Genomic DNA, 24,451 nt, shown 5'->3' on the forward strand with positions numbered 1-24,451 from the left:
TTCATTATCACATTTGCCATGTTTGGCTAATCTTAACATATTCTCTAATACAGAGGTTCTCCTAGCCGAACTAGCATCCTACAGAAACATTCTCTATAAACACTGAAATTGTACATCCTAACGTTTAAGGGCCAACGGCAAGGTCATAACCGGTGTCAAGATCCCTAACCAGACTTACCCCTCCACTTGGGAAGGGCGACAGCACAGAGGCTTACCTCAAGTGCAACTACTAACAATTTCCCTTGACTTGTCGGGGGCACTTAAGACTCGACGCCATTTAAAGGTCGTTCGAATACTTGTGTGTGGTATCTAGAAGGTATCGTGGACCTCCCCCCACCCCACACAACTTACCGCATCTGCCGTCGCAGATGACCCTGGCCCCGGGAAATTCCTCAGGAGGGGGCTGTAACCCCTCCTACACAGGAAGGGGCCTTGACCGCCTTTCCTTAACTTCCGGCGACCCGCCCTTAGACGGGACCGCCTCCCCATTGAGGGGCCAATGGCCACCTCCCCCGAGCGCTCCCATCCGTGTTGGGTGACGCCCACTCATAGGGATCTACCAATTAGTGCTCACCGATCATGACCTTACCGCCTACCAAAAAATAAATACGACAATTCGAACTTATGAAAACATTGGTCGCTACGACCGAAAGAGCATGCTCAAAAAGCAACACTACATCAAGTCCTTTTAATCGTAACAACCTAAATGATATTCACGATACTTTATTATGAAAAACAACAAAACTGATACTTTCACAACCTGTAAACGAAAAAGGAAGAACATACTTAGAAAATCCACTTTATTGCACAACAACTTGCTGTCCTCAGGGGCTGGTGGGTGGGTCAAAATTGGCTCTTTGTTCTGTCCCGAGCTCACGTGTAGCGAGGAGGTGCAGCTTCGGAGCACAAGAACAAGAGGACGTCTTCCGGCCTTGCGTCTCCTTTTATCCGTCTTCAGGGCGGGCGTAAACCCGCCCCTGCCCGTCCCGAGGGCGTGGCTGGCTGCGTCAGTGTCTAGGCCAGCCCACTCTAGGGCGGGAACAGGCGCGCCCCGGCTACGCCGCTTCGGGCATACCAGCCGAGACGCGCCTCCCGCCCAGAAATGGCTTCCCGGGGGGATCGAGGCACTCCGCCATACGTTCGGGGGGACCGAGTGGTCGCCCCTTTCCATATGGCTGAGATACCCGCCACCCCCTCTCAACACGATCCCCAAAAGAAGGGAAACCGGAAACAGTTCTTCAAAGTTTTTGGATGTGGGAGGGAGTGACCCTCCCGCGGCCGTATTTATTAAAACAAAAAATTAAACATTAAACGTTTCATATTATGTACAATTTCATTATCACATTTGCCATGTTTGGCTAATCTTAACATATTCTCTAATACAGAGGTTCTCCTAGCCGAACTAGCATCCTACAGAAACATTCTCTATAAACACTGAAATTGTACATCCTAACGTTTAAGGGCCAACGGCAAGGTCATAACCGGTGTCAAGATCCCTAACCAGACTTACCCCTCCACTTGGGAAGGGCGACAGCACAGAGGCTTACCTCAAGTGCAACTACTAACAATTTCCCTTGACTTGTCGGGGGCACTTAAGACTCGACGCCATTTAAAGGTCGTTCGAATACTTGTGTGTGGTATCTAGAAGGTATCGTGGACCTCCCCCCACCCCACACAACTTACCGCATCTGCCGTCGCAGATGACCCTGGCCCCGGGAAATTCCTCAGGAGGGGGCTGTAACCCCTCCTACACAGGAAGGGGCCTTGACCGCCTTTCCTTAACTTCCGGCGACCCGCCCTTAGACGGGACCGCCTCCCCATTGAGGGGCCAATGGCCACCTCCCCCGAGCGCTCCCATCCGTGTTGGGTGACGCCCACTCATAGGGATCTACCAATTAGTGCTCACCGATCATGACCTTACCGCCACAGGTCCGGATAGTTGACCGGCTATCCGGACCCCCCACCAGACTCCTACCTAAAGGTCATGTTTTAACGATTTTAACCAAGCTAGGAAGTCGCCTATGAGTAACTCATTGCCCACCCTCGACAAATGCACACCATCCCGCAAATACATACTGTCATCATTAATACAACTATGCGAGATCGAATGTAATGTCTTGGAACGGAACAACCGACTCACTTTGTTATTCAATTTTTTAACGGAATGATTCAAAGCAGGGATCGAGATAGCCCCCCGCCACACTTTTCGTGGGATCATATGAGACCACGCAATTGTACACCCCGGAACTCTCCTTGCTAACCAACTTACCGTGGAAAGCATAGCCTCCAGGAGAAGTCGTCTACCGGTGGTGACTAGATCATTGCCCCCCAAATGTACTATGACTATGGACGGCGGTGACCTCATCCGCTCTAACAAACCCTCAAAAAATGCCTGAAACTGGTCAATACAGAGACCGCCCCTTCCGTAGAAGGACACTCTGTACCCGTATTCCCCAGGTACGTGAATCATATCACCTGCTTTGAATACGTCTGCGGCCCGTCTCACGTATGAGTGGCCTACAACCCACACCTCCTTTCTCTCAGCCGGTGATGTGTGACCGCTGGCCTGGTGTTGGGTCAACTGCACAGTCCGCCCTGCCGCGTAGGCTTGCTGAACTGAAAACAAACAGAAGACAAGAAGCGTGAGTACATGATTACAGCTTCACAACATGTGCAATCGCACATACCTCTTATAACAATTGGAGGACCAACGCCCCACCCGTTTCACTTGTTCTACATTGAGACCCCTGGCTGTAGCTTCTGTGGCAGCCCCTATACGAAAGGAATGGGTCCCAAATTCACCCGGGTCCAAGCCCGCTGCGGCAATGGCCATTGCAAGCACCCGCTGAAACTGAAACCTCGTCAGCGGGGTGGCGTCTACATGCCTCAACAATGTCCCCCCCCATGATGCCACCCTTCGTGCTAGGTAATCTTCTAAGCACTGAACCGGACACATGGATGACTCGGGGATCCTGCGAATGATCGTGCAGTCCCCCCTCCCATCTTGGTCAGTCTTGGACCTGAGAAAGGAGACAATCATCGCATCACCCCTGATCTGAACCTGCTCCCTGCACAAGCCCCCCGTCACATCCCGTTTGTTCCTTGCAACCAGCTCACTAACTCTCATAGCCCCGTGAAATGCCAGCATAAATGCAGTCCGGAACAAACAGGTCTCGAACGGGGACGAGCATGTGTTAGGGAGTGTGGTCAGCAACTGGGACAACCTGTCTAGACCTATCGGTCGTCTTACGTCTACTCTGCGACCCTCCAGACGTTGCCACCCTCGCAGCGCTTTCTGTACCGTAAAAGACGCTGTCGGGTCCAGGGTGCCATGGGCCCTGGCAACAAAGGAAATGGCGGCACGATGCCTTTGGGCCGTGGCCACCGATTTCCCAGCCCTACGTAAGGACATCAGGAAAAGTACTACCAACTCCTCCTGCCCCCAAAGTCCCCCTCTCTCTGCCCCCAAAAAGGCTAAATAGGCCTGGAACGCCCCTTCATATGCCTTCCTTGTCCTGGGTGCTAGACTCTCTCCCACGAGGTGACGAAGTTCGGGGCACCGAGAGACCAGAGAGCTTCGGGGAAGGGTGCCGGCTCCGGGTCCGCTGAAGGAAGGAAGCCCGAGAAAGCCTGCATGTGAAAACGAGACAGTGCATCAGCGGCCTGATTCATCACCCCAGGGACATGTTTTGCTCTGAATACCACGTTCAGTTGCATACACAGTAAGACAATTTCTTTGAGCAGCCTCAAAATCAATTTACAACGGGCTGCCTGACTATTGATGCATTCTACCACGGTCATATTGTCGGACCAGAACACAACAGAATGATCTCTGAACCCTTCTGGCCAGGTTCTCAGGGCCACCAGAATGGGAAATAATTCGAGGAAAGCGATGTTACTTGTCAGCCCCTTCTCGTGCCACCATAGGGGCCACTTCTGTGCCGACCATTTTGTGCCGAAGATGGCGCCAAAACCTACGCTTCCTGCTGAATCTGTCCATAGCCCAAGCTCATCGGAGGACATGACTGGCTTGTTCCAGACAACTCGGCCATTGAAGTCCGCCAAGAATGCTAACCAAATCCGCATGTCCTGGCGGACCTCAGTCGATAACCTTGTGCGATGATGACCCTCCTTCAGGCCAACCATCGCTTGGGCAATTGAGCGGGAAAAGGGGCGAGCCATTGGTATCACTCTCAAGGCAAAGTTCAATTTTCCCACTAACTGTTGCAACTGATGCAGTGTAACCTTGGATGCAGTTAAACATACTTGGAGGGCTGCCCTAAATTTCGACACCTTGCTAGCTGGTAAACGGAAGCACCCCTCCCTTGAGTCCAACTCGATCCCCAGAAACTCGAGGCAAGTCGTGGGACCCATAGTTTTACCCGGTGCCAACGGCACGCCGAGATGACCCATTAACACACAGAATTTGTCTAAAGCCTGGGCACATTCGGGACTACCGGCGGGGCCAAGGAACAGAAAGTCGTCAAGGTAATGCATTACATTTCGGAAACCCGCTGTCTCAGTGAACACCCACTGCAGGAAAGTACTGAATTGCTCAAAGTAAGCACATGAAATAGAGCAACCCATTGGCATACACCTATCCATGTAAAATGATCCCTGGAACCCGAATCCCAAAAGACGCTGATCGTCTGGGTGTACCGGGAGCAACCGGAACGCTGACTCGATATCAGATTTCGCCATCAACGTCCCGTGCCCCAGGCGATTCAAGATGGCTACTGCCTCATCAAAAGATGCGTATCGCACCGAACAAACTTCTGGATCAATTGCGTCGTTCACCGAAAGACCTCGTGGAGCAGACAGATTATGGATCAAACGGAACTCACCCGGGTCCTTCTTGGGGACCACCCCTAACGGAGAACAAACGAAACCTGGTACCGGAGGTTCACTAAACGGGCCGGCGACCCGTCCCCGGCTAACCTCTTTCTGAATTTTCTCCTGCACTACCGATGTATGTTGTAAAACGGAAAGTTGATTTTTGCACATCCCTACACCCTGAAAGTCCCCTACCGGGATGCGGAAACCATGTGTAAAACCGTTCCGTAGCACCCCAGCAGAAGTACGATCCGGGTATTCGCTGAGCCAGGGAATCATTGCCAAGGTATCAATCGGGGTTGGTAAAGGCGCCCCTCGGCCTAGCTTAGACCTGTTTGGCGCCCCCCTTACCCCCATTCTCACCCGTTCTGGCTCTGCACGATGACTCAGGATGGGACGACCCACACGTACTACACTCATGTTTGAACTTACACGATCCTGGAGGCCTGGTACATTTCCCCTTGTTGAAATTAAAACAGAAACCCTTTTTCCCTGTATTGCCTGCGGGCCTTGACTGGTCGTCGGTGCTCGTACTTGGTCGAAAGGGCGTCCCCACATTCTGGCGGGAGTAATCAACAACATTGCTCCCGACCAATGGCATTCTTAACATTCCTGATTCTTTCATTTTGTCCCAAGTTAACGAATCGTAACAATCCCAAGTCAAACTCTTGTTATGTTCCTTTTCCTTTCTGAACAGATTGTCATAACAAAACCAATGGTTACCTTGATACGTTGTCGAGTAACCCATAATTCGTGATTGGTAAACGGGAAACTCAGGGAGCAACTCGGGCCTACGTTCCCCCAAAATCGATGTGAAAATACCCCATGCATTGCCCCAGTTGCCAATGTTCTCATTAACCTTAAAGGCGGCCATTTTTGCGCGCCAAACACTCGGATGCATCAAGTCCTTCTGACTTTTCACATGCTCCACATCATAATGATCAACAAGCAGGGAAAAAATATTCACGTACTCTCCCGCCCAGATCTTTTCTTTTATAGCTAACGGCACATGTTGTCCCAATCTCTCTCTACGAGAGGGTGCTGACTCGTCCCTTGCAATCGGCAATGGCCGCTTACCTGCACCGGACGCAGCTTCTGCCGCTTGCGGCTTGTCTATCCCCGCCACTCTAGCTGCCTCTTTCTTCTCACGAAGCCCTTTTATCAGCGCCTGTGCCTCGGCAGCCGTGGCGCCATCACCACTATCCCCCAACCACGCTGCTAGCTGTGCTGCCAGCTCGGGGGGCATGTCTTCCTTGGATGTCGGGGAGACGACCCCCGGGATTGGATTCCCCTCTATCGGTACCGGGGTCGGCGCCTCGAGAGGGGCAGAGGGAGCCGGGACGTCCCCACCGGCTGGAACCTTTCTCGGCCTCTTAGGTCTCCCTCCAGCCGGCGAAGGGCCCGAACCCTCCTCCCCATCTCGCTCCGCCAACCGTTTCTTTATATCGGACATATCTTTAAAGAGTGCCCGAACCATCTGGTCAGTCGTCATTCTCTTTTCGCCTTTCCTGGGCATCTTCTTCGACGAAGTATCTGGAAGACAAAGAAAAAGATCAAAACGCTCAAAATTGGCTCTTTGTTCTGTCCCGAGCTCACGTGTAGCGAGGAGGTGCAGCTTCGGAGCACAAGAACAAGAGGACGTCTTCCGGCCTTGCGTCTCCTTTTATCCGTCTTCAGGGCGGGCGTAAACCCGCCCCTGCCCGTCCCGAGGGCGTGGCTGGCTGCGTCAGTGTCTAGGCCAGCCCACTCTAGGGCGGGAACAGGCGCGCCCCGGCTACGCCGCTTCGGGCATACCAGCCGAGACGCGCCTCCCGCCCAGAAATGGCTTCCCGGGGGGATCGAGGCACTCCGCCATACGTTCGGGGGGACCGAGTGGTCGCCCCTTTCCATACTTTCTTCAGCACCCTTTCTGTTACCCCCTGTCTCCTCTGCTTGTTTTTTAAGTTGGTCTCAGACTAAAGCGAGCACACGCACACATACTTTCCTTGCATGTCTTTTACTTTCTCCAGCTCTCTCTTCATTCCCACACTCGGTTTCTCTCCCTGTCTTTCTTCATTCTCAATGTCTCTCTTACTTTCTATCCTTCTCACCAGCTCTTAATTTCCATGCTTTCCTGTTCCTCCCTCACTCATTTCCTTCTTCCAACAGTGCTGCAGTTTTTTTGTTTTTGTTTTTTGCAATAGATGCTTTGATTCCTAATTTAGGACGGGTTCAATATTCTGCTAATTCCTTCAGATGTTTTGCTCTTCAGCTCTTGATTCTCCGAATATCGCAGGAAACATTAATGAAAGTGGTTTCACGTGTGCAGTTTGTTTTTTTATGTACCCTGATTGTGATTTCATTGATGTAGTGAGATCACACAACACGGATGCTTTTATCCACATTCTAATCTCCCAATGTGTCACTGTGCTATACATGTTCGCCTCGATTTAGTGGCATGTAAAGTTGAACCCGTTGATAAAAGAGTTCTCCACTTAAAAGAGACTCTCATTAAAATTCACCCTGGGCATCCTTACCAAGAGACATTTTAGTAACAACTTGCTCCTCATGTAACCCTGCAGTTCCCTTGATAGAGATCGATGGATGTCCAGACAGCTCACAAATTGCAGCTGGCTTGATAGTTAAACTGGACTTGGGTGTTAACAGAAAAATATGGAAAAATGCCAGATCGATGAATAGTCAGCTACACTGGAAGAGATATATAAACGGATGGATAGACAAATGGATAGATAGATTAGATAGATAGATAGATAGATAGATAGATAGATAGATAGATAGATAGATAGATAGATAGATAGATAGATAGATAGATAGATAGATAGATAGATAGATAGATAGATAGATAGATAGATAGATAGATAGATAGATAGATAGATAGATAGATAGATAGACAGACAATATATGCACAATGGTGACAGAATAAGCCATGGAAATCCTCAGCTGGAGACAGAAGTCCCCCCTGCAGAGTTATGCTCAATCCCTATAGTAGAGTGAGAACTCATACATACAACTACCGCGGTACTTACCTTCGGCTGTCTTTGCTAATAAATGACATAATCATAACAAAAATCCGCTAGCAGGTCTTCTCTGCAATCAAGCCATGCATCACTTGTGTTTTTTTAAATGTTATTTCAAAGCAATACATTGAACAAGGATCACGGGATTTTATGCGTTTCGATTATTTTGTTTATTAATATGGAGTATCATATATTGTACAGAATGAATGCACTATATGCGCCTTAGTAGAAAGGATCAGCCCTTCGAAAGTGCAATAAAGAGAACCTACAACAGTATAGTTATTTGTCTGAGATCGCCGTTTAGTGCCAGGACTCAACATGGTTTAATGTACTGTATGCTAGAGAGCCTTATCAGGTTACTTTGCTTACACGAGAAATCATATGTATCCAATTAAAATGTCACTTTTCATAAACTATTATAACCTCGTCGATAGGCCGTTTATTAGATTTGGAAATGCTTCTTGACAAGTACTTGATATTTAGGACTAGTCAATTACTCACCTGAAAAAGAGACTTTACCAAAATAAAAATGCCTGGTGTGTGACTGTCTGCATTCACGGTAAATTACTCAAGTTTGGGTTATGCAAACCCAACTGAAAACGATTCGTGTTTTGGTAGCCTCGTGTAGATATTATTTCAAGTTATCAGATACCTCATCAAAAATGTACAGAATTTAGAATTCTCGAAGTTATATTTCTGTCTACTGCCTCACGAGTCATTTATGATATAAGATTACTTTTGAAAGTCATATTTCTAAATATTTTACTCAAACGTAAGGGTTCAGGTAGGGTGGAAACAAATCTGTTCACAGAGACTCATAGTAATTTCTTTTGATTAGACCCCCACGAATTACAGAATGTGTCATTCCAGGAGACAGGAATGTATTTCAGTGTACTACCATGTAATGAACTTTCTCTGAGTATATAGACTACTAAGAGGTTTCCTATAGCATTTGCTCACAGTCAGCTGCAAGTAATAGTGGGGGAGGGGGTAGTTTGGCAATGTTTGGGGGGATTCGACAGACAACCAGGAGGGAAAATTAAATAATTTTCCCTTGTCGTCATCTGCCGCAATCGCCCCACCTTCCGGTCCCACCACTCTTACCTGCACAGCCCGTGGCTGCTCACAGTGCATAACACTGGAAATCAAAATGTTGGATTCAGAGGGCTAAGGCTTGCCTAAAAGAAATCTCAGAGGTACCTGGCTCATACAACACACTTGTTGTATTAACCAATGTGTTCTACTAATACAAATACTTTCAAAAGGCTTTGTGTCAGTGCAAGTGGGATGTACCACAAAGCACAACACTTTACAAATTTTTCTCCAACCTCTCCAACAGACGTGAGTTTGTTCACATGGGTACCCCTCATTCCCAAATGTTCCTTATCACCATGGACATCCGTACCTGCAGCCAACCATTAAATCTATTACCTAACGGAGCATCTAGTATACTGAAGTGCAGATTTGTTAAGTGATCTTGGCAGCCGAGAAGATGCTTACAGCCTGATTCATGAAAGACCCATTTTGCGAGTCTTTAATAGTGATTCATAAGGAATCGCTATTAAAGGCTCGCAAAGCGGAATTCATGTAGGAATCGCAAAAAAAAATGTGATTCCTACATATTCCTTATTTGCGATTAGCAATTAGCTAATCGCAAATAAGATAGCAATTTAAAGGGTGCCAGGGGTGTCCGAAGGACACCCTGTAGCACCCCTTAAATGCAAATTTACACAGGTGTTGCGCACACACACGTCCAAAGGACATATGTGTGTGCAACATGCAACTTAGAAAAATGCTTTTAAATGCTTTTTTGTAAGTTTTCGCTATTTATCACGAGGTTGGACCTCGCGGTAAATAGCGGCCCGAAATAGCGAATTCGCAATTTGAAAATGGATGATGAATTGCATTTAAGGAATCTCTAATAGAGATTCCTTAAATGTAATTCCTCGCAAATTTGCAAAATTCGCTATTACCGATTTTTGCATTTGGGATGATGAATCCCAAATGCAAAAATTGCGCTCGCAAAGGTCCAGATTCTGAGAATCTGGCCCTTTACGAGCGCTATTCACCTTCATGAATCTGGCTGTTAATCCCTTAATTTGGTTTCTTACGTTTGTTATCTGCCTCTTGTGGGAGCTATTGTCTTTGTAGTATTTGTAATGCATGACTAACATTTACGTTACCTTTATTTGTTTAAATTGGATAGTACTTATTTCTTGTCTATTGCAATGATAGTAAGTAAACACACAAAATAATTGCATTCCTTTATTTATTCAAAAACATTTGTAATTAAAAATTGATTCATATCTTTTAATATTTCCTTGAACTTTTTAAATGAAAGTCGAGTTAGCCAAATGCAATACACAAATGAGCATCTTTTTGTTGATTACGAAATGATATTCAAAATATTATTTTATGAACTACAGTTGCCTATACTCCATTTTCTTGTCACTTCTCTTTCTTACTTATTAGACATGGTTAGAAAAATCCCAAAGAATGTGATCATCATATTCATTGACATTAAATGAGCTGCTTTACAAAAATATTTGAACTTCGTCTTCATGGCACAATAAAAAAATGAATATGTTTGTTCAAATACTCCAGTATTTAAATGTTGCAATAGTTGACTTTTCACCCCAGTATTTAGATTAAAACTACGTGGCTTACAGACTCTTCAAAAAACACATTAGTGAATTGCGCTATTTAATTGACAGAAAAAATCATAATATCTTTAAAACAGTTAATAGAATATTTTCTGTCTCCCTAGTTTGCTTCAATTTGGCACATTGTCTAGCCTTTATCACTCTTATAATGGATGTCAATGCAATATCTTAAAATCTTTTTCTATACTGTAAACGTTGTGAGACGTAATATATCCCAATAAAAGTCTGAATGGAAAAAGTGATATAATGCTGGGCTCCACTGCATATAATGCAGCACATCGTAAGTTCAAAGGTGCTCTTGTTCATATATGGTATGGAGAGTGATTTCATTAAAATTGATGGATTATCTTGGAGCACAAACTGTCATTTATTGTTTAGCTCTATTGTGGAATGAGTTGTCCTTAAACTTAGGTGGTGGGATTCCAGCAGTGAGACTCTGCCATTACCAGAATAACTATTCCCTTCTCTTTATTTTATGTTTCAACTTCGAATTGCATTTTTCATTTAGAGAGCACTAGAGAAAAAAACAGAAAATGTATCTCCATTAAGTCTATATAAAACTGAGCAAATTTCATCCCCAGTCATTGCAGTTTTACAGGATGAGGTAATTAGATGGTCCACAATTGGCACTCGGATGACATTTACAGGCCTTACAATGAGTGATAGCCAGTGGTGGCTCCTCTGCTAAGGCAGAGGAGCGTTGCCCCACTGTGTTATTCTTTGTAAAAAAGAAAAAGGATAACTCAAGGTTGTTATCACTGAATTTTTTCAAATTACTGCATCTTTGTGGCGTGGGTCTGTGCTCAGGGAAGGGGAAGGAGTGGTTTTCACTCCCTATTAGGCATGAGCGGGAAATCCGTTACGCCAGCGGATTTTGCGGATTTTTGGGAAATCTGCAATCCGCGAATTTTGCGGATTTCCCGCAAAATCCGCAAAAAAATAATCTGCGGACGTAACGGGTTCAAAAGTTGAACCCCCACTCATGTAACTATTTTACAATGGCGCCAGCAAGCTGCCAGCGCCGTTGTAAAATAGTTACAAAGTTAGGGTGCACAGGAACCACTAGATAAAACGAAGCAGGTGCTGCTTTATTTTATGTAAGTGCTTCCTGTGCAAGCTAACTTTGTAACTATTTTACAACGGCGCTGGCAGCTTGCTGGCGCCATTGTAAAATAGTTACATGAGTAGGCTGGGCACAGGTCTGCTTTCTTCCCAAATCTACTGTGGAAAATCAGCTGTGATGCTGGATAGAGGCCTTTGCATCCTTGACTTTCACGAGCGCAATACCCGTGCTGTTTCTGTGACCAGGAGCTTCTTTCTCTTCATCTGCTGAACTGATCTTTCTCTGACCTTTTATACACACAAGAGGCACATGAACTTGCACAGAAGACCCCCCCCCCACCACAAAATCCGCAAATCCGCGGATTCGCAAAATCCGCGGATTTTGTGAATTCGCAAATTCGCAAATCCGCGGATTGCGAATCCGCAAAATCCGCCCATGCCTACTCCCTATGTGAGCATGAGTGATTGTAGCATGTTCTCCATGCAGGCGGCATTACAACCTGTGTGGAGAACATACCCACCCCTCCAGCCCCTGGCTGAGTGCCATGCCACGGTTCTCGGACCAATCACAGCTTTGTGGCTGCAGGAAGCGTGGGAACCCTGGTGATCCCTTCTTCCTGTTTCCCCTAAGAAGCGAGGAAGAGGACGCAGGAGAGGCAACTACACAGTTCCCCTCCTCTTTAAACTATAGATGGCCCTGGGGGATGGGGTCCCCAAGGCCATATTAGGTTCAGGGAGGGTGCCACACAGCCCTTCTCCTCTATAAGAAAAAGAAGGCCCTAGGGGATTGTGTCTCAAGGCCAGGGGTGTCCGAAGTACACCCTGTAGCACCCCTTAAATGCAAATTTACACAGGTGTTGCGCACACACATGTCCAAAGGACATGTGTGTGTGCAACATGCAACTTAGAAAAATGCTTTTAAATGCTTTTTTGTACGTTTTCGCTATTTACCACGAGGTTTGACCTCGCGGTAAATAGCGGCCCGAAATAGCGAATTCGCAATTTGAAAATGGATGATGAATTGCGGTGTCTCAAGGCCAGGCCCTGACGCCAATACCACACTGTGCACGGCTAAAGGCCATGTGCTGAGTGGGGTTGGCAGTCTTTGTCGCCAACCCTATATCATGCATGGCCAAGGGCTGTGCATAGCGTGGGCTTGGCTTATGTGGGGGGGTGGCCATTGGAACTAGCCACAGAGCAGTCATGTGACCAACCCCCCCCACTGTGCATGACCAAAGTCCCTGCACTGTGTGGGGCTTACTATCTATATGGGGTTGTCACAGGGCCTGACTGCAGGCCAGGCCTTGTGGTCAACCCCCATGGCTGACAGCGAGGCCCTGCAGCCAACTCCCTGCAATGAACCGTAGAATTTACATATGTTAATTAAATATTACTTTATGTTAAAAAACCCTAGAAATGTACTTGAAAAACCAAAGATTGAAGTTAAGTTAGGGGAATTGTTCAGGAACAATATAATGTTTTAAACTCTAAAAAACCTTTCTGTTGCTTATCACTATATTTGGGAGATAAACCAACACTAATGATGTGCAACCTATGCCCAGACGCTGTTAACAAGTGTAAAAATGTGAAAATAATACACAGAATACACTACATACTGCATAATTTGCCTTATCATGACACTTAATTTAGTCAACCTTGCCGCATAAATTGTCCCTCTGCTGCTGCATAATTATTGTGACCCTGGCTATACTTCACTTAGCCTCAGTCAGCGGTTCACAAGTATTACATGCTAGCAATAAACTATTTTAAGCAGAATTATACCAATATATAGCCAAAATAAACAATTTGTCTGTTTTGACACACAATGTAACTCTTGTTTGCAGTTTCCCATAAGAATGGTATTGTATTGCTCTACAAAGTATCAATATTGCTGATTGAAGAGCAACTCAATCAATATTAAGTAATGCTTTATAGTGTGGTACCTACTGTAGCTTGCCCTTAACTTTACATATGTCTTTATTTTAAATTGTGTGACACCACAGGCTTGTAGTGATAAACAAGCATTTGCAATGCAAAAGGTCTTGCAACACTAAAAGTTTGACCTATTGGGGTTGCAAATAATAATGCAACGCAATAGCTCAAACTTCCTTTAATGCGAGACCTATTGCTTTGCAAATGCTTGTTCCAATTCCGATGCTGTCACAGTAGAATACCCCCCACACTTATCCAATCAAACCAGTCTCTTCTTAACACCTTAAATTTACTCCTAAACCTCCTAGTACTCCATGTACACCTGTGAATCTCATAAATAATACTAATTTGACTAACGCTTACCATGTACTACCATGTGTATTAACAGATGATATCAATATGCTGGCAGCTTAATTTTATACAGCTATTTGTCAGGCCCTATAAATTGTAGGTCCTATGAAAGCTGGTAAATTAAGCAGAAGATGTATTGTCTCTAAATGGTATAACCCAGAATTAGGGGAAAACTTCCATAGGTCTTGCATTCCTAATGCAATGTGATCCTTGGCTAGGTTTGCAGTTTAGTACACAAGAGGTTGAAACACCAATGTGTGCAGTAAGCTCAGGATCTCTGGCGACTTCTGTCCCCCAGATATGAATTTTGCTAACACCAGTGTTTTCAGTACCTCGCTCATAAATCTGTTTAATATATCTCTTTTCTGATGCAGGTACCCCACCAGTTAGGAAACATGCTAAGGAAGAGGATGTGGCCTAATGGTTAGAGCGGTCAACCTCAAATAAGGGGAAGCGAGTTTAAGTCTCGGCAATGACGTTCAACATCCTGTGGTGATTCTTGTCAAATCACTTAATCACCCGTGCCTAAAAAAAATAATGTGTCCTCATGTAACGCAACTGTTGCTCATGTAAAGCGCTCTGATAACTGATACCTTAGGTCAAGTTCACGCTTATCTTAAACTCCAGAAAAAAGAAAACGTTCTTACATTCTTCCCTTACTAAAGAACAACTGCTGCTGACCCATCCATTCTTTAGTTTAAGTCCTGTCAAACCTTATTAATGTCCAGTTGACCTTCTAGTATAACAACCTTTTTGATCCCTCTCAGTACGGCTTTATGGCTTACTTCTGCCCTGAAACTGCCTTGTTGGCAGCTATTGACAATGGCAGGTGTAGCTTGGATGAGGGCAGATTGGCAGCCCTCTTTTTGCTAGATCTCTTCTCAGCATTCAAGACTGTTTCATGTTAAGCTTATCCATTGCATGAATGAGTTAAATATCCATTTTAAGAATCTGCAGAGGTTCCAGGCTTTCCTTATCGATTGAACTCAATCCATCTATCTTCACCTCTTTAAATCAGACGGAGGTTCTGTAAATCAGGGAGTAACCAAAGGATCTTCCCTAAGTCCGAACTTTTTCAATATCTACTTCACATCAACAGCCACCCCTATTAGAACATATGGCTTTTAAAATCTTATGCTGATACCATTCAGTTTAATATTTTGATCTTGGAGAAAGCTGAAGAGACAAGACACAGGTTTCTAGACTGCTTGCTTAGGATCACTATCTTTATGATGGACAACTGTCTGAATCTTCATGATGAAAAGACTATGGTAATTCTTTTCAGTACGGCAAACACCGTTTGGGTCTGTATTAGTGCCCAAGTGACCTTAGCCCCTCTCTTTCACCCGTTTAGGGACCACAGAATATTAAATGACAAGTCCATTTCCATGAAAGAGCAAGTTACCACATTCTGTAGTCCCTACCAAGCAATCCTGCACCTGCTGGGCAAAATCTTCTATGGCTTTCTGGGGGCTGTTGCAAAACTGTCATCCAAAAACGAATAACTATTTGGTTGAATTGTGGCATTGTTCCTCATGTGGACATTGCTGAATCCTTATTGAAAAGACTTTAAACTATTCAAAGAACTGCAGCCCATCTAGTGCTTAACTTGACCACACTGTCTCCATCCACCTGACTTTGAAGTCTCTACAATGGATACCCATGTGTCTAAAATCCATATATAAACTCCAGTGCTACACCAACAGAAATATCCATGCTGCAGGTCTTTGTTTCCTTTGTAACAGAATTTCCTTCCACAGACCAGTTAGACTCCTCCGATCCTCTACTTAGGTTCTGGCCCAAAGCCCCTGTGTCCCTCTTTCCGGATCGGGTGGCAGTCCTTTTCATATCTTGCAGACCCCACTGGAACACCCTTCCTCTGGACACACATTTCACAACTAATGTCCTTACATTTAGGAAACTACCCAAATCCTGGCATTTTTTATCTCTCCCCTTTCTTTTCTGTTCTAGGCTTTGGGATATTTGTGTCTACGTTTTAAAAGTCCCTAGCTCCTGTATCTTGTATACCCTTCTTCATAATGTAACATAACCTAACATAGCATAATATCTGCCTTAAATAATATGCACATTTTGTACGTACTCGGCACCTCACCCTGTGGTTTTAAGAGGCAGATTTTAGTGGCGACCTAGGTGATATATAAAAATAGTTTTTTCCATATGACTAAGATGTTGATCATTGTTATGTGTTGCCGTGGTACTGTAAAACTGCAGCCCAGCACAAAGTACAAAGGTGCTTTCTGGAGCCATATCCTTTAGCTAGTAGAGGTAAATATACACTTCAGCCTCTATCATTCATTTAACTTCCACACCACAGATTCATTTCACCATGCCTTACTGGAAAAATAAATAGGCAATTAAATTAAATCAATGCACAACACATGGTTTAGGGATAATGCATAAATGTTTGCCTCTATTTGGCAGTGATATACATTAAGAGTCTTAAAGCTAGAAAGAGTAAACTGGAAAAACTGGGCTAACCATAAAGAAAGGATGCCCTTTCTTTCATTCATATATACTTACCTTAAAATATTACAGTAGCTGGTATTCTGGTTTACAGTATTTTTGCTGGGTGACATTGTTGTATTCTATATTCTGACAAATAGTCATTACTTAGCTAGAGATTTATGTTGTGAGTTTTGTGTGGGCTATCATTTAGTTATTGCCTTCTTGCTGTTTGTAACGTAAAGGTATTTGATAAGTGGGATGAGCTATAGTAGGTGCAGCACTTTGCCAATTATATGACATTGTTACAGCATTGTGTATGTGACAGTGTGGTGCGATATGACTGAGTTGTTCTATTAACCTTTCATAGACTGTTGCATGGGTAAGGACTATACTATGAAGGATTTCACAACTGCTTTGCTTTTGTAACATATTCTATGTTTCAACAAGCAGGGGTCTGTCTACACATGTATTTTTGATGTTAGTATGTTTTAGAAAGACTATGTCACTTCTGTAGACATGAGGGATAGATTTGTGATTTCGAGGTATATATCATATTGTGTACGCAAGGGTGATGGGAGGCATATTGATGGTATACTGTAAGGTGTTTGTATGTTCTGTTGGAAGAATGTCAAATGAGCAATCAAATATTCTTTTCAACTGTCAGATTTTATTAAGGAAAGATCAGTTATCATGCTACCACACGTTTCATACTAGGGAAGGGCAGACAAGCAAGGAGCCTTGGCACAGATGTTGTGTGACATTTTCCAGGTACTTTATCACTTAAATGGGATCAATTCTCTATCAACCTTACATTTATTAGATGATGCCCAGCCTATGATGATCTCTCTCAGACACACACAGGATTAAAAGTACCATGTCAACTCAAGTCAGGAGTTGGCATTACCATCATTCACATTTATAAATCTGAACCTACTTCTACATGTTTGAATGCCTTAAAACTTCTACCATACTGACTCCATCAAATGCAATTTATTTTGACCCGAGCAATACTGACCATACAAATTACCAACCTAACTGATCAGTTCTAAGAATACTTCACCTCTTGCCAAATGATGTCAGCCAAAAACATCTATCAAGTAATTTTATTATAATCAGGGGAAACTGTAGATGCAAATCTTACAACATTCATGAGAACCTAGTCCAAATATACAATTGTCTTTAAAATTCTTCACTGCATACATGCAACAAAGGTAGAATTATTTACATCATTATTGCTCATTGTTCAGCTCTAGTATTTGCCCACCATTAGAAATGTATTGGACACTATTCAGATCCATTAAATCCCTTTTGTCTACACCCAATATCAACATGAACACTGCTAAGAAAATATAGATCTGACGACTGAAATACTATCAACTGACATTGACCTGCACCTTCACCCCCAAACCTCAAGAAGCTTATCCTTTCAGGTGATATAAAAGCTACTGTCTAGCAATACTTGATCTCCTAAGAACAACACAAATTGAAATGTATTAGCTTAAAACTAACTCGTAAAATTAAAAAGGAAGGTACAACTGCCCATAGTAGGTGCTATAGTGGACCAATTGATATCGCTTAAAGACCTGCCTAATCCCTCCTCTGGCACATTTGCTCCAACTTGACCCTTCACTCAGTAGACAGGCTGTATGCTTCTATCTTGCACTAAATGATAGGATCTCTGACCTACTTTTCTGACATGATCACATCCACTATATTTTACATTTCTTCCTGATCTTCACATCAAAAAAGTCAAACCTACTAGCTTTTCACTTTGCATATTAAAAGAAAACATTCATCCATATATTTGAATCATCCTAGTGTGCAATAATAAACATATCTTTATCACAAAATCTTTTCCTGCTACTTTAAAAACCAGACTCCTTAAAAACATAATCTTGTCCGAGACTATTGTATAGAATTTGATCTCATCTGGCTGGGGAAATACATATAGGGCTGTGTGGCAACTCAACTGTGCTAAAACAGAGTGATGGATCAGCTACGTACTAAGAACCCATCTTCATCCAGGATGCCATTTTGAAACATCCAGCCTGAATTTCCTGGATTATGTCATCACATACTGGAGGTAGAAGACTGCTATTTACTCATTCTTCTTGATCATTCAGTGCCCTTTGACACAGACGATGAGCCTATCCATACCCTGGAATACCCCATCGACTTTCTTAGAAACGGGTTTGAGCTGGTTCTCATCCTTTCTCACCAGAAGACATAAAAGTGTGAAATTAGGGATGACCATCTCTGGAAGATTTGAATTGATCTGTTGTCTACTTGAGACTTGATCTTGCACACTGCTTGGTCAACCTCCACATGGAGTCAGTGTGCTTTATCTTTGATGAAACAGGTTCCCACTACAAACCTCTCACACAGAAGTCAGGACATTTAGTTTTAGTACTAATAATACTCATATTTTTTTAGCTCTTTAAGTTGCAGCAACACATTTGTCCACTCTCTTCTTAATTCTCTTAAAAGGGATGGTTTCTCCTAATTTCTAACACTTACAGTAAAATCATTGGGTTTATCTTATACTGTACGCTCACCGGTATACCACTCCTCAACGTTGTTGCTTAACTTGAACACCTCTTCCATCACTCGCTCAAGAAAGACATGTTTTTAGTTTAAACAACCCATTTGACAACTGCTTTGCAAGTCCTAGTTCTCTGCAGGCTCGGCTTTAAAATGTGCTCCAATATGATGATACTTCTGTGTGATTTGCACTGACTACCTAATTCAGCAATAATTCAATTTAAATTGTGCTGTTGCACCTTTAAAGTCCTGCGTGTGAAGAAACCTGTGGTATTTAACTACACTATTCCTTATTTCAGGTAGCCAAAGAGATATCATAAACATTAATTCCCTACAACTTTAAATTCTGCAGCTCATACTTTTGGATGCTAGTTACTAATCCTTCTTTAGTGCAGCGACTAATGGAAGCAAAACCCATACTTATCATGCTTGGAATGGAATCACAAAATAATCACGATCTCTCCTCTTTCTTGACTACCTGAACTAATATTTAGAAACCATCTCCCTAGAGCAACACTGTGTGTTCTATTGTCTGTCAATGATGCTTGCCCTTTAATTTGCAATATGAATAATTCTTAATCAGTCACTGAGATTTTGTTCACTCCTGTACATATTTTTTGCAATTAATAGTGTACTACAACCTATGTAAAGCACTCTTTTACTCTCTCTGATGGAAGTGAACTACAAAAATGTTAAACACAAAAACAAATTACATTAAATATGCATGGGGCCTTTGCGATGAGTAAAGTCATGAACCATGCTTGCTTTGGACTGAAATATCCCAATAAATGCTTATCTAGTCAGAAAGTTTTTAATGAAAGTAATCTAAAACATAGTGTTACTTATACGTACTGTAACTCAAGTTTTGTCTTTCAAAGTGTGTTGGTGATATTTACAATATTGCTTCATTACTTCTGATACAATTTTATACCTACACATATCAGATTCTTTTGTGTAACATGCAAGTTTTATCTTATTGGAACTCAATAATACTCATCTCCCCTTCATACTTTGAGCTTTACATTTTACAAAATAATCATAATTGTTAAATTTTAGAGGCTGAGTAAACAATTGAAATATGCTTATTGTACTACTATTTAATCACATGTACTGAACTACAAATTGTTAAATGTAGACATAATCAACCTTTTTTTCTTTTCAATTACCTAGGTACGTGTATTCACATTTTCTGTTGGGCAACATAATTATGACAAAGGCCCCATTCAGTGGATGGCCTGCCAGAACAAAGGTATGTGTACATGGCTATTAATATATTTTGTTTAAAAATTCAATATGTTTTATTTAAAAAGTTATACATACAAAATGTAAGCATTTTTAACAAATTCCATCATAGAGTGGGTACTTTTTAAACCTTATGATTCTAACCGCTCTAATTTCTTAGATATTACCTACATCTTCCCTACACATACAGGTTCTACGGATCCCCAACTCATTCATAAATGGGTTAATCAAACCTTCACAATTATTTCAGAGGTACAAGGAAAAGTAGATTTACTTTTGTACCCAAAAAAACAGCATTCATACCTAATTTTTATTTTTCGATGAAAATGGGTCTAACACAAAGAGACTAAAGATGTTTTTAGTTCCACAACTACCAGGTAGGACCCATACGTAGAAATATGTGTAAATATGAAGCCCTGAACCATTAGCCACTTTTGTTGGAAACTAGGGCTTCATCTATGTAAGCATTTTTGGAAGGAGCAGAAGAAAATTAAACACTATTTTTTACTTCCCTTCTCAGGGCAAACAATATTTTAAAAACATGGAACCACCATGTAAATATTACAAACAGCCAATCAACTTCAATATTTAGTCGTATAGAAAAAGTTTATTAATATACAGCTCACTCCCTACCTGTTAAATTCATACAACTAATCTTACCATCTATCAAACACAGCATCAAAATGCGTATGTTACAGTGGTAAAGCTTGATTTTGTAAAATAGCAGTACACAAAGTCAATCAATAAATGGTTGATTTTTTACAATTAGTGTATCGACAATTTAAATGATAACACGTGATTTTGAACTACGTATTATTTTGGAAGATTCCGGAAAATTCAAAGGTTTTTCCTAAAATAAGAATCACAACATTTCAAAGGTTTTTCCATAAAATATTTGAAAATTTAAAAGTTCACAACTGTTTTGCCTAACTTTATGCATAGAAATCGGGTTAGTAGAAATATCTAATGTCACATACTTTTAATCACTGTCTTTCTCTACATTAAAAACATGTTTTTCATTTGGAGAATTATTCCCCTGTACAATCCCAGCAAACATGACTGGGTCTGAGTTGCCTTTACATCTTCACTCCATACTAGAAGGAATATTTTTAAATGTAAATGTGTACTTCGGGGAAAAAACATGGAGAATTTTTGTGACTATCCACAAAATCATGAATCCGTGGGCTTCACAACAGTCCACTGGCCACCCTCTCGTCCCTCTACTAGGAATACCCAGGTCCACCCCCTTTTTAGTTGCAAATGTGCTGCCATCGCTTTGCGAGGCATGCAGTATACACTATAGTGTGGAAGCTTTGTGGAAGCTGCTCTCACTCTCTGGGTCATCTTCTTCATTGGCTTAGGTTATAAATGCTGCCTTCTGATTGGCTTTAAGCTTGTTAGTCCCTCCTTGTGACAGCCATGTCAGTCCTTTGTATACTTCTACAGCTACTGGCCCCTGCACTGAGAGTTTTGCATGGTATGTGTGAATGAGATTCTGAGCTCTAATTTTCCTGCACTCCCACTGTCCCTTCTCCCACCCCCCCCCCCACTGCCGCTGTCCGTGCTTCATCACCCCTGCCCTGCATTCCCGCTGACCATGCCCCTTCATGATCCCCCACCCCCCTCCACCCCCTCCGCACTCGCGTTTGGAATGCAATGGAATGCTCTGCCACCACACCCATCATGTGTGCTACTTTGGCAATAAGCTGCTGCACGAGTTTCCAACTTGACCAATAAAAGAAAAGAGCAAGAGTGGTAGACCTCTGTGGAGATAGGCTGTGGTTGTTTTATGTGCGTAGCGCGAGTGATTCTTAACACCGTTTGTATTGGTATTACATTATATCATATCATATCTTTTATGGCGGTCATCTTTGAACAGACTGTCAACTATCACCCATTTTGAAAGAGAGGCTTTATATCCGCCTGCTTACCTTAGTAGATCTTTTGTGATAGTGAGAGAGCGCAATTTGAATAAAATGTATATCCGAGTCATATTTACAAGCATATCGTATAAACGTAGGAATGAAATGTATACCGTAACATGAAGTTGATGCTTATAGCATAAAGTTAACAGATGTGACCATCAGGAAATGTAACTGTACTTACTTTGAACGTGTATTAGATTTAGAAGGCCCGTATACGTAGTGGGCTAATGTAGAAATGCTTACGAACAGAAGAACGTGCAAAGTAGAATTCATGTACGCGTGTAACTTTAAATGCAGAAACGGCGAGAAATGTAACATGGAGAAATGTGAAGAGATCATATATAACGATGTAACAAATGAGAATATAAAGTTATCTTCTATGTAATTTATATTCTATGTAAAATGTATTCACTTATAAGCAAGGGATTTGCTAAATGCGATCATATATAATTGTGTTAAAGGTTATACTGTGTAGAAGAAGTTTGTAGGAATGTTAGAAGAGTTTTAGGTCATTTGTGATTTTAACCTGACTGACCAAGGGTTCACAGGAGTGTAGTCCGCTGTTGGTAATTTAGTGGGCTCACAGGAGTCGTGAATAGCCTTGATGTGAACGTGCGAGCCAAGGAGTCTAGTTCTTGTTAGATTTAAGGTGACAATGCCGGACGAAGTTTATGGCCTAAACGTGAGAGGAGACGGTTGGAATTTGAGTCTTGTTTTGAAATGACCATTCACAAGACCAAGAAAGGTTACATATATAGTCGTAAAGAGTAAAGTTCTGATGAGGTGATAGACTTTGCTCCGAAAGTGTCAAATGTACTGTCAATGAAGTCACCAGCAAGAAGACGAAGATGGCGTCTAAGGAGAAAGGTCAACTTAACGGACGACGCGAAGAGACGAAGCTATGGAAAGACCTAGAAAATGACATCATGTGAATGTGCATGTGGTGGGCGTCAAGGGGCGTTCCATCTATACTGTGATTGTGTATTTAGGGACAGCACCCAGGGGAGAAGAGCAGCACAAGCTCAGAGCAGATGGCCTGAAGAGCAGCACAAGAGCTCAGCGCAGATGGCTTGAGGAGTCATAGAGAAAGATCAGAGCGCAAGAGAGCAGTAGGCCGAGGACCCTTAGAGAGCGGATGGGTAGGCAGAGAGGATACTGCTTCTTAAACTTAAGTTACCTTTAGAGGCTAAGAGAGTTTGAACTTCTTAGGGAGTCAAACTGCTGACACCTTTTTAGGGTACTAGAAACTTGCGAAGTAGGGATGTCACTTAGTATAGAGTAGGGACAGATTTAACTCGTATTCTTTCTTCTTGTAGATGACGCAACGGAACCACATCATATCTATGCTTTTTAATTTGTTGATTTTGGAACTGACTTTAATTGTATTCTTTTGTAGACTGAGGTTCTTTAGGGAATATATGTTCCTTCTAGTTCCTGTATATTTGCTGAATCTTATCTTGAGAGGATTGTATTTACAACTTTTCCTGATTTTATATTAAATCTTTTAAACGTTATCAGTTGTAAGTGGTTCTTCAGAGTTGCGTCAGTTTAATGGGTTTATCTAACCTATGCAGGGGTTGTCTTTTACTCAATGACAGATAACAACCGATCCAAAAATGACGAATGAGATAAGTTATCAAATTGATCATAAAAGATATTAAAATCTCATTCCCCGCAGTTGGTAGCAGAGGATGGTTTTCTTCTTGAGGAAGACAACCTAGGTCAGGTTTAGTTTACCCCAAGGTCCCTAGTCATCGACGACCAGAAGAAGAATCCCTGCCGAAGACGGTGCTGACGGTGCGTTGAGAGAAAAGCAGCAGAGTCGGTCGAGAGTGAGTATGAGGGTCATGCGTTGTAAGATTGCGGTGTTTTATGTTGTACCTGTGTTGTAATGTCAAGCGGAGTTGAATGCCTGTAGTGTGATTGAGGGAAGGTTGTGAGCGCGCGCAACCGGATAAAATCTTATGTCCAGAGAGGGCTTAAGTGGTTCGGGTGTATCGAACACCCAGAGTAATTTGTCTACTATTTTAAAGGGGGTCATGAGGTACCATTGATCGCCCGACAGACCGATGATAGGGGGAGCGTTTGAGTGAGTGTATGAGTAACGGACGCTGGTCGTACGTTTACTGTGTGTAAGTAACCTATCAGTTAAGGTGAGCGTCTGACCGTAAGAGGAAGACGTCTCGCCAGTTGAGGTGACAATTACAGTTAGACTGTGGCCGTACAGTCAGAGAAAAGTGATCGCTTGGACGGAAGTAGTCATTTTTCGGCGTATGAATGAAACGCATGTAAGACCGCGAGACGAGTTGAGAAGGGAGGGGAACTGCTGCAGAGGGGACAAGTGACGTCAGCGTAGAGTCGCGCTGAGATTGGTCGGTTAGCGTAGAACCGTGTTGGGATAGGCTGACTTGCGAGAGTC

The 24,451-nt window shown here is 42.9% G+C and overlaps 1 protein-coding gene across 2 annotated transcripts in view; it reads left to right on the forward strand.

Moving 5' to 3' along the window:
• Window positions 1–24,451, forward strand: part of CACNA2D1 (calcium voltage-gated channel auxiliary subunit alpha2delta 1) — a 1,701,483-nt gene that overhangs the window by 1,350,074 nt on the left and 326,958 nt on the right. For both annotated transcript variants that reach the window (XM_086919803.1, XM_086919796.1), the window contains exon 13: window positions 20,036–20,114. In XM_086919803.1, the coding sequence (XP_086775929.1) occupies window positions 20,036–20,114 (79 nt within the window). The remainder of the gene's footprint in view (window positions 1–20,035; window positions 20,115–24,451) is intronic.

This window comes from Lissotriton vulgaris, chromosome 1_1 (genome assembly GCF_964263255.1).
Source record: "Lissotriton vulgaris chromosome 1_1, aLisVul1.2, whole genome shotgun sequence".
In the NCBI taxonomy this organism is placed as follows: Eukaryota; Metazoa; Chordata; class Amphibia; order Caudata; family Salamandridae; genus Lissotriton; species Lissotriton vulgaris.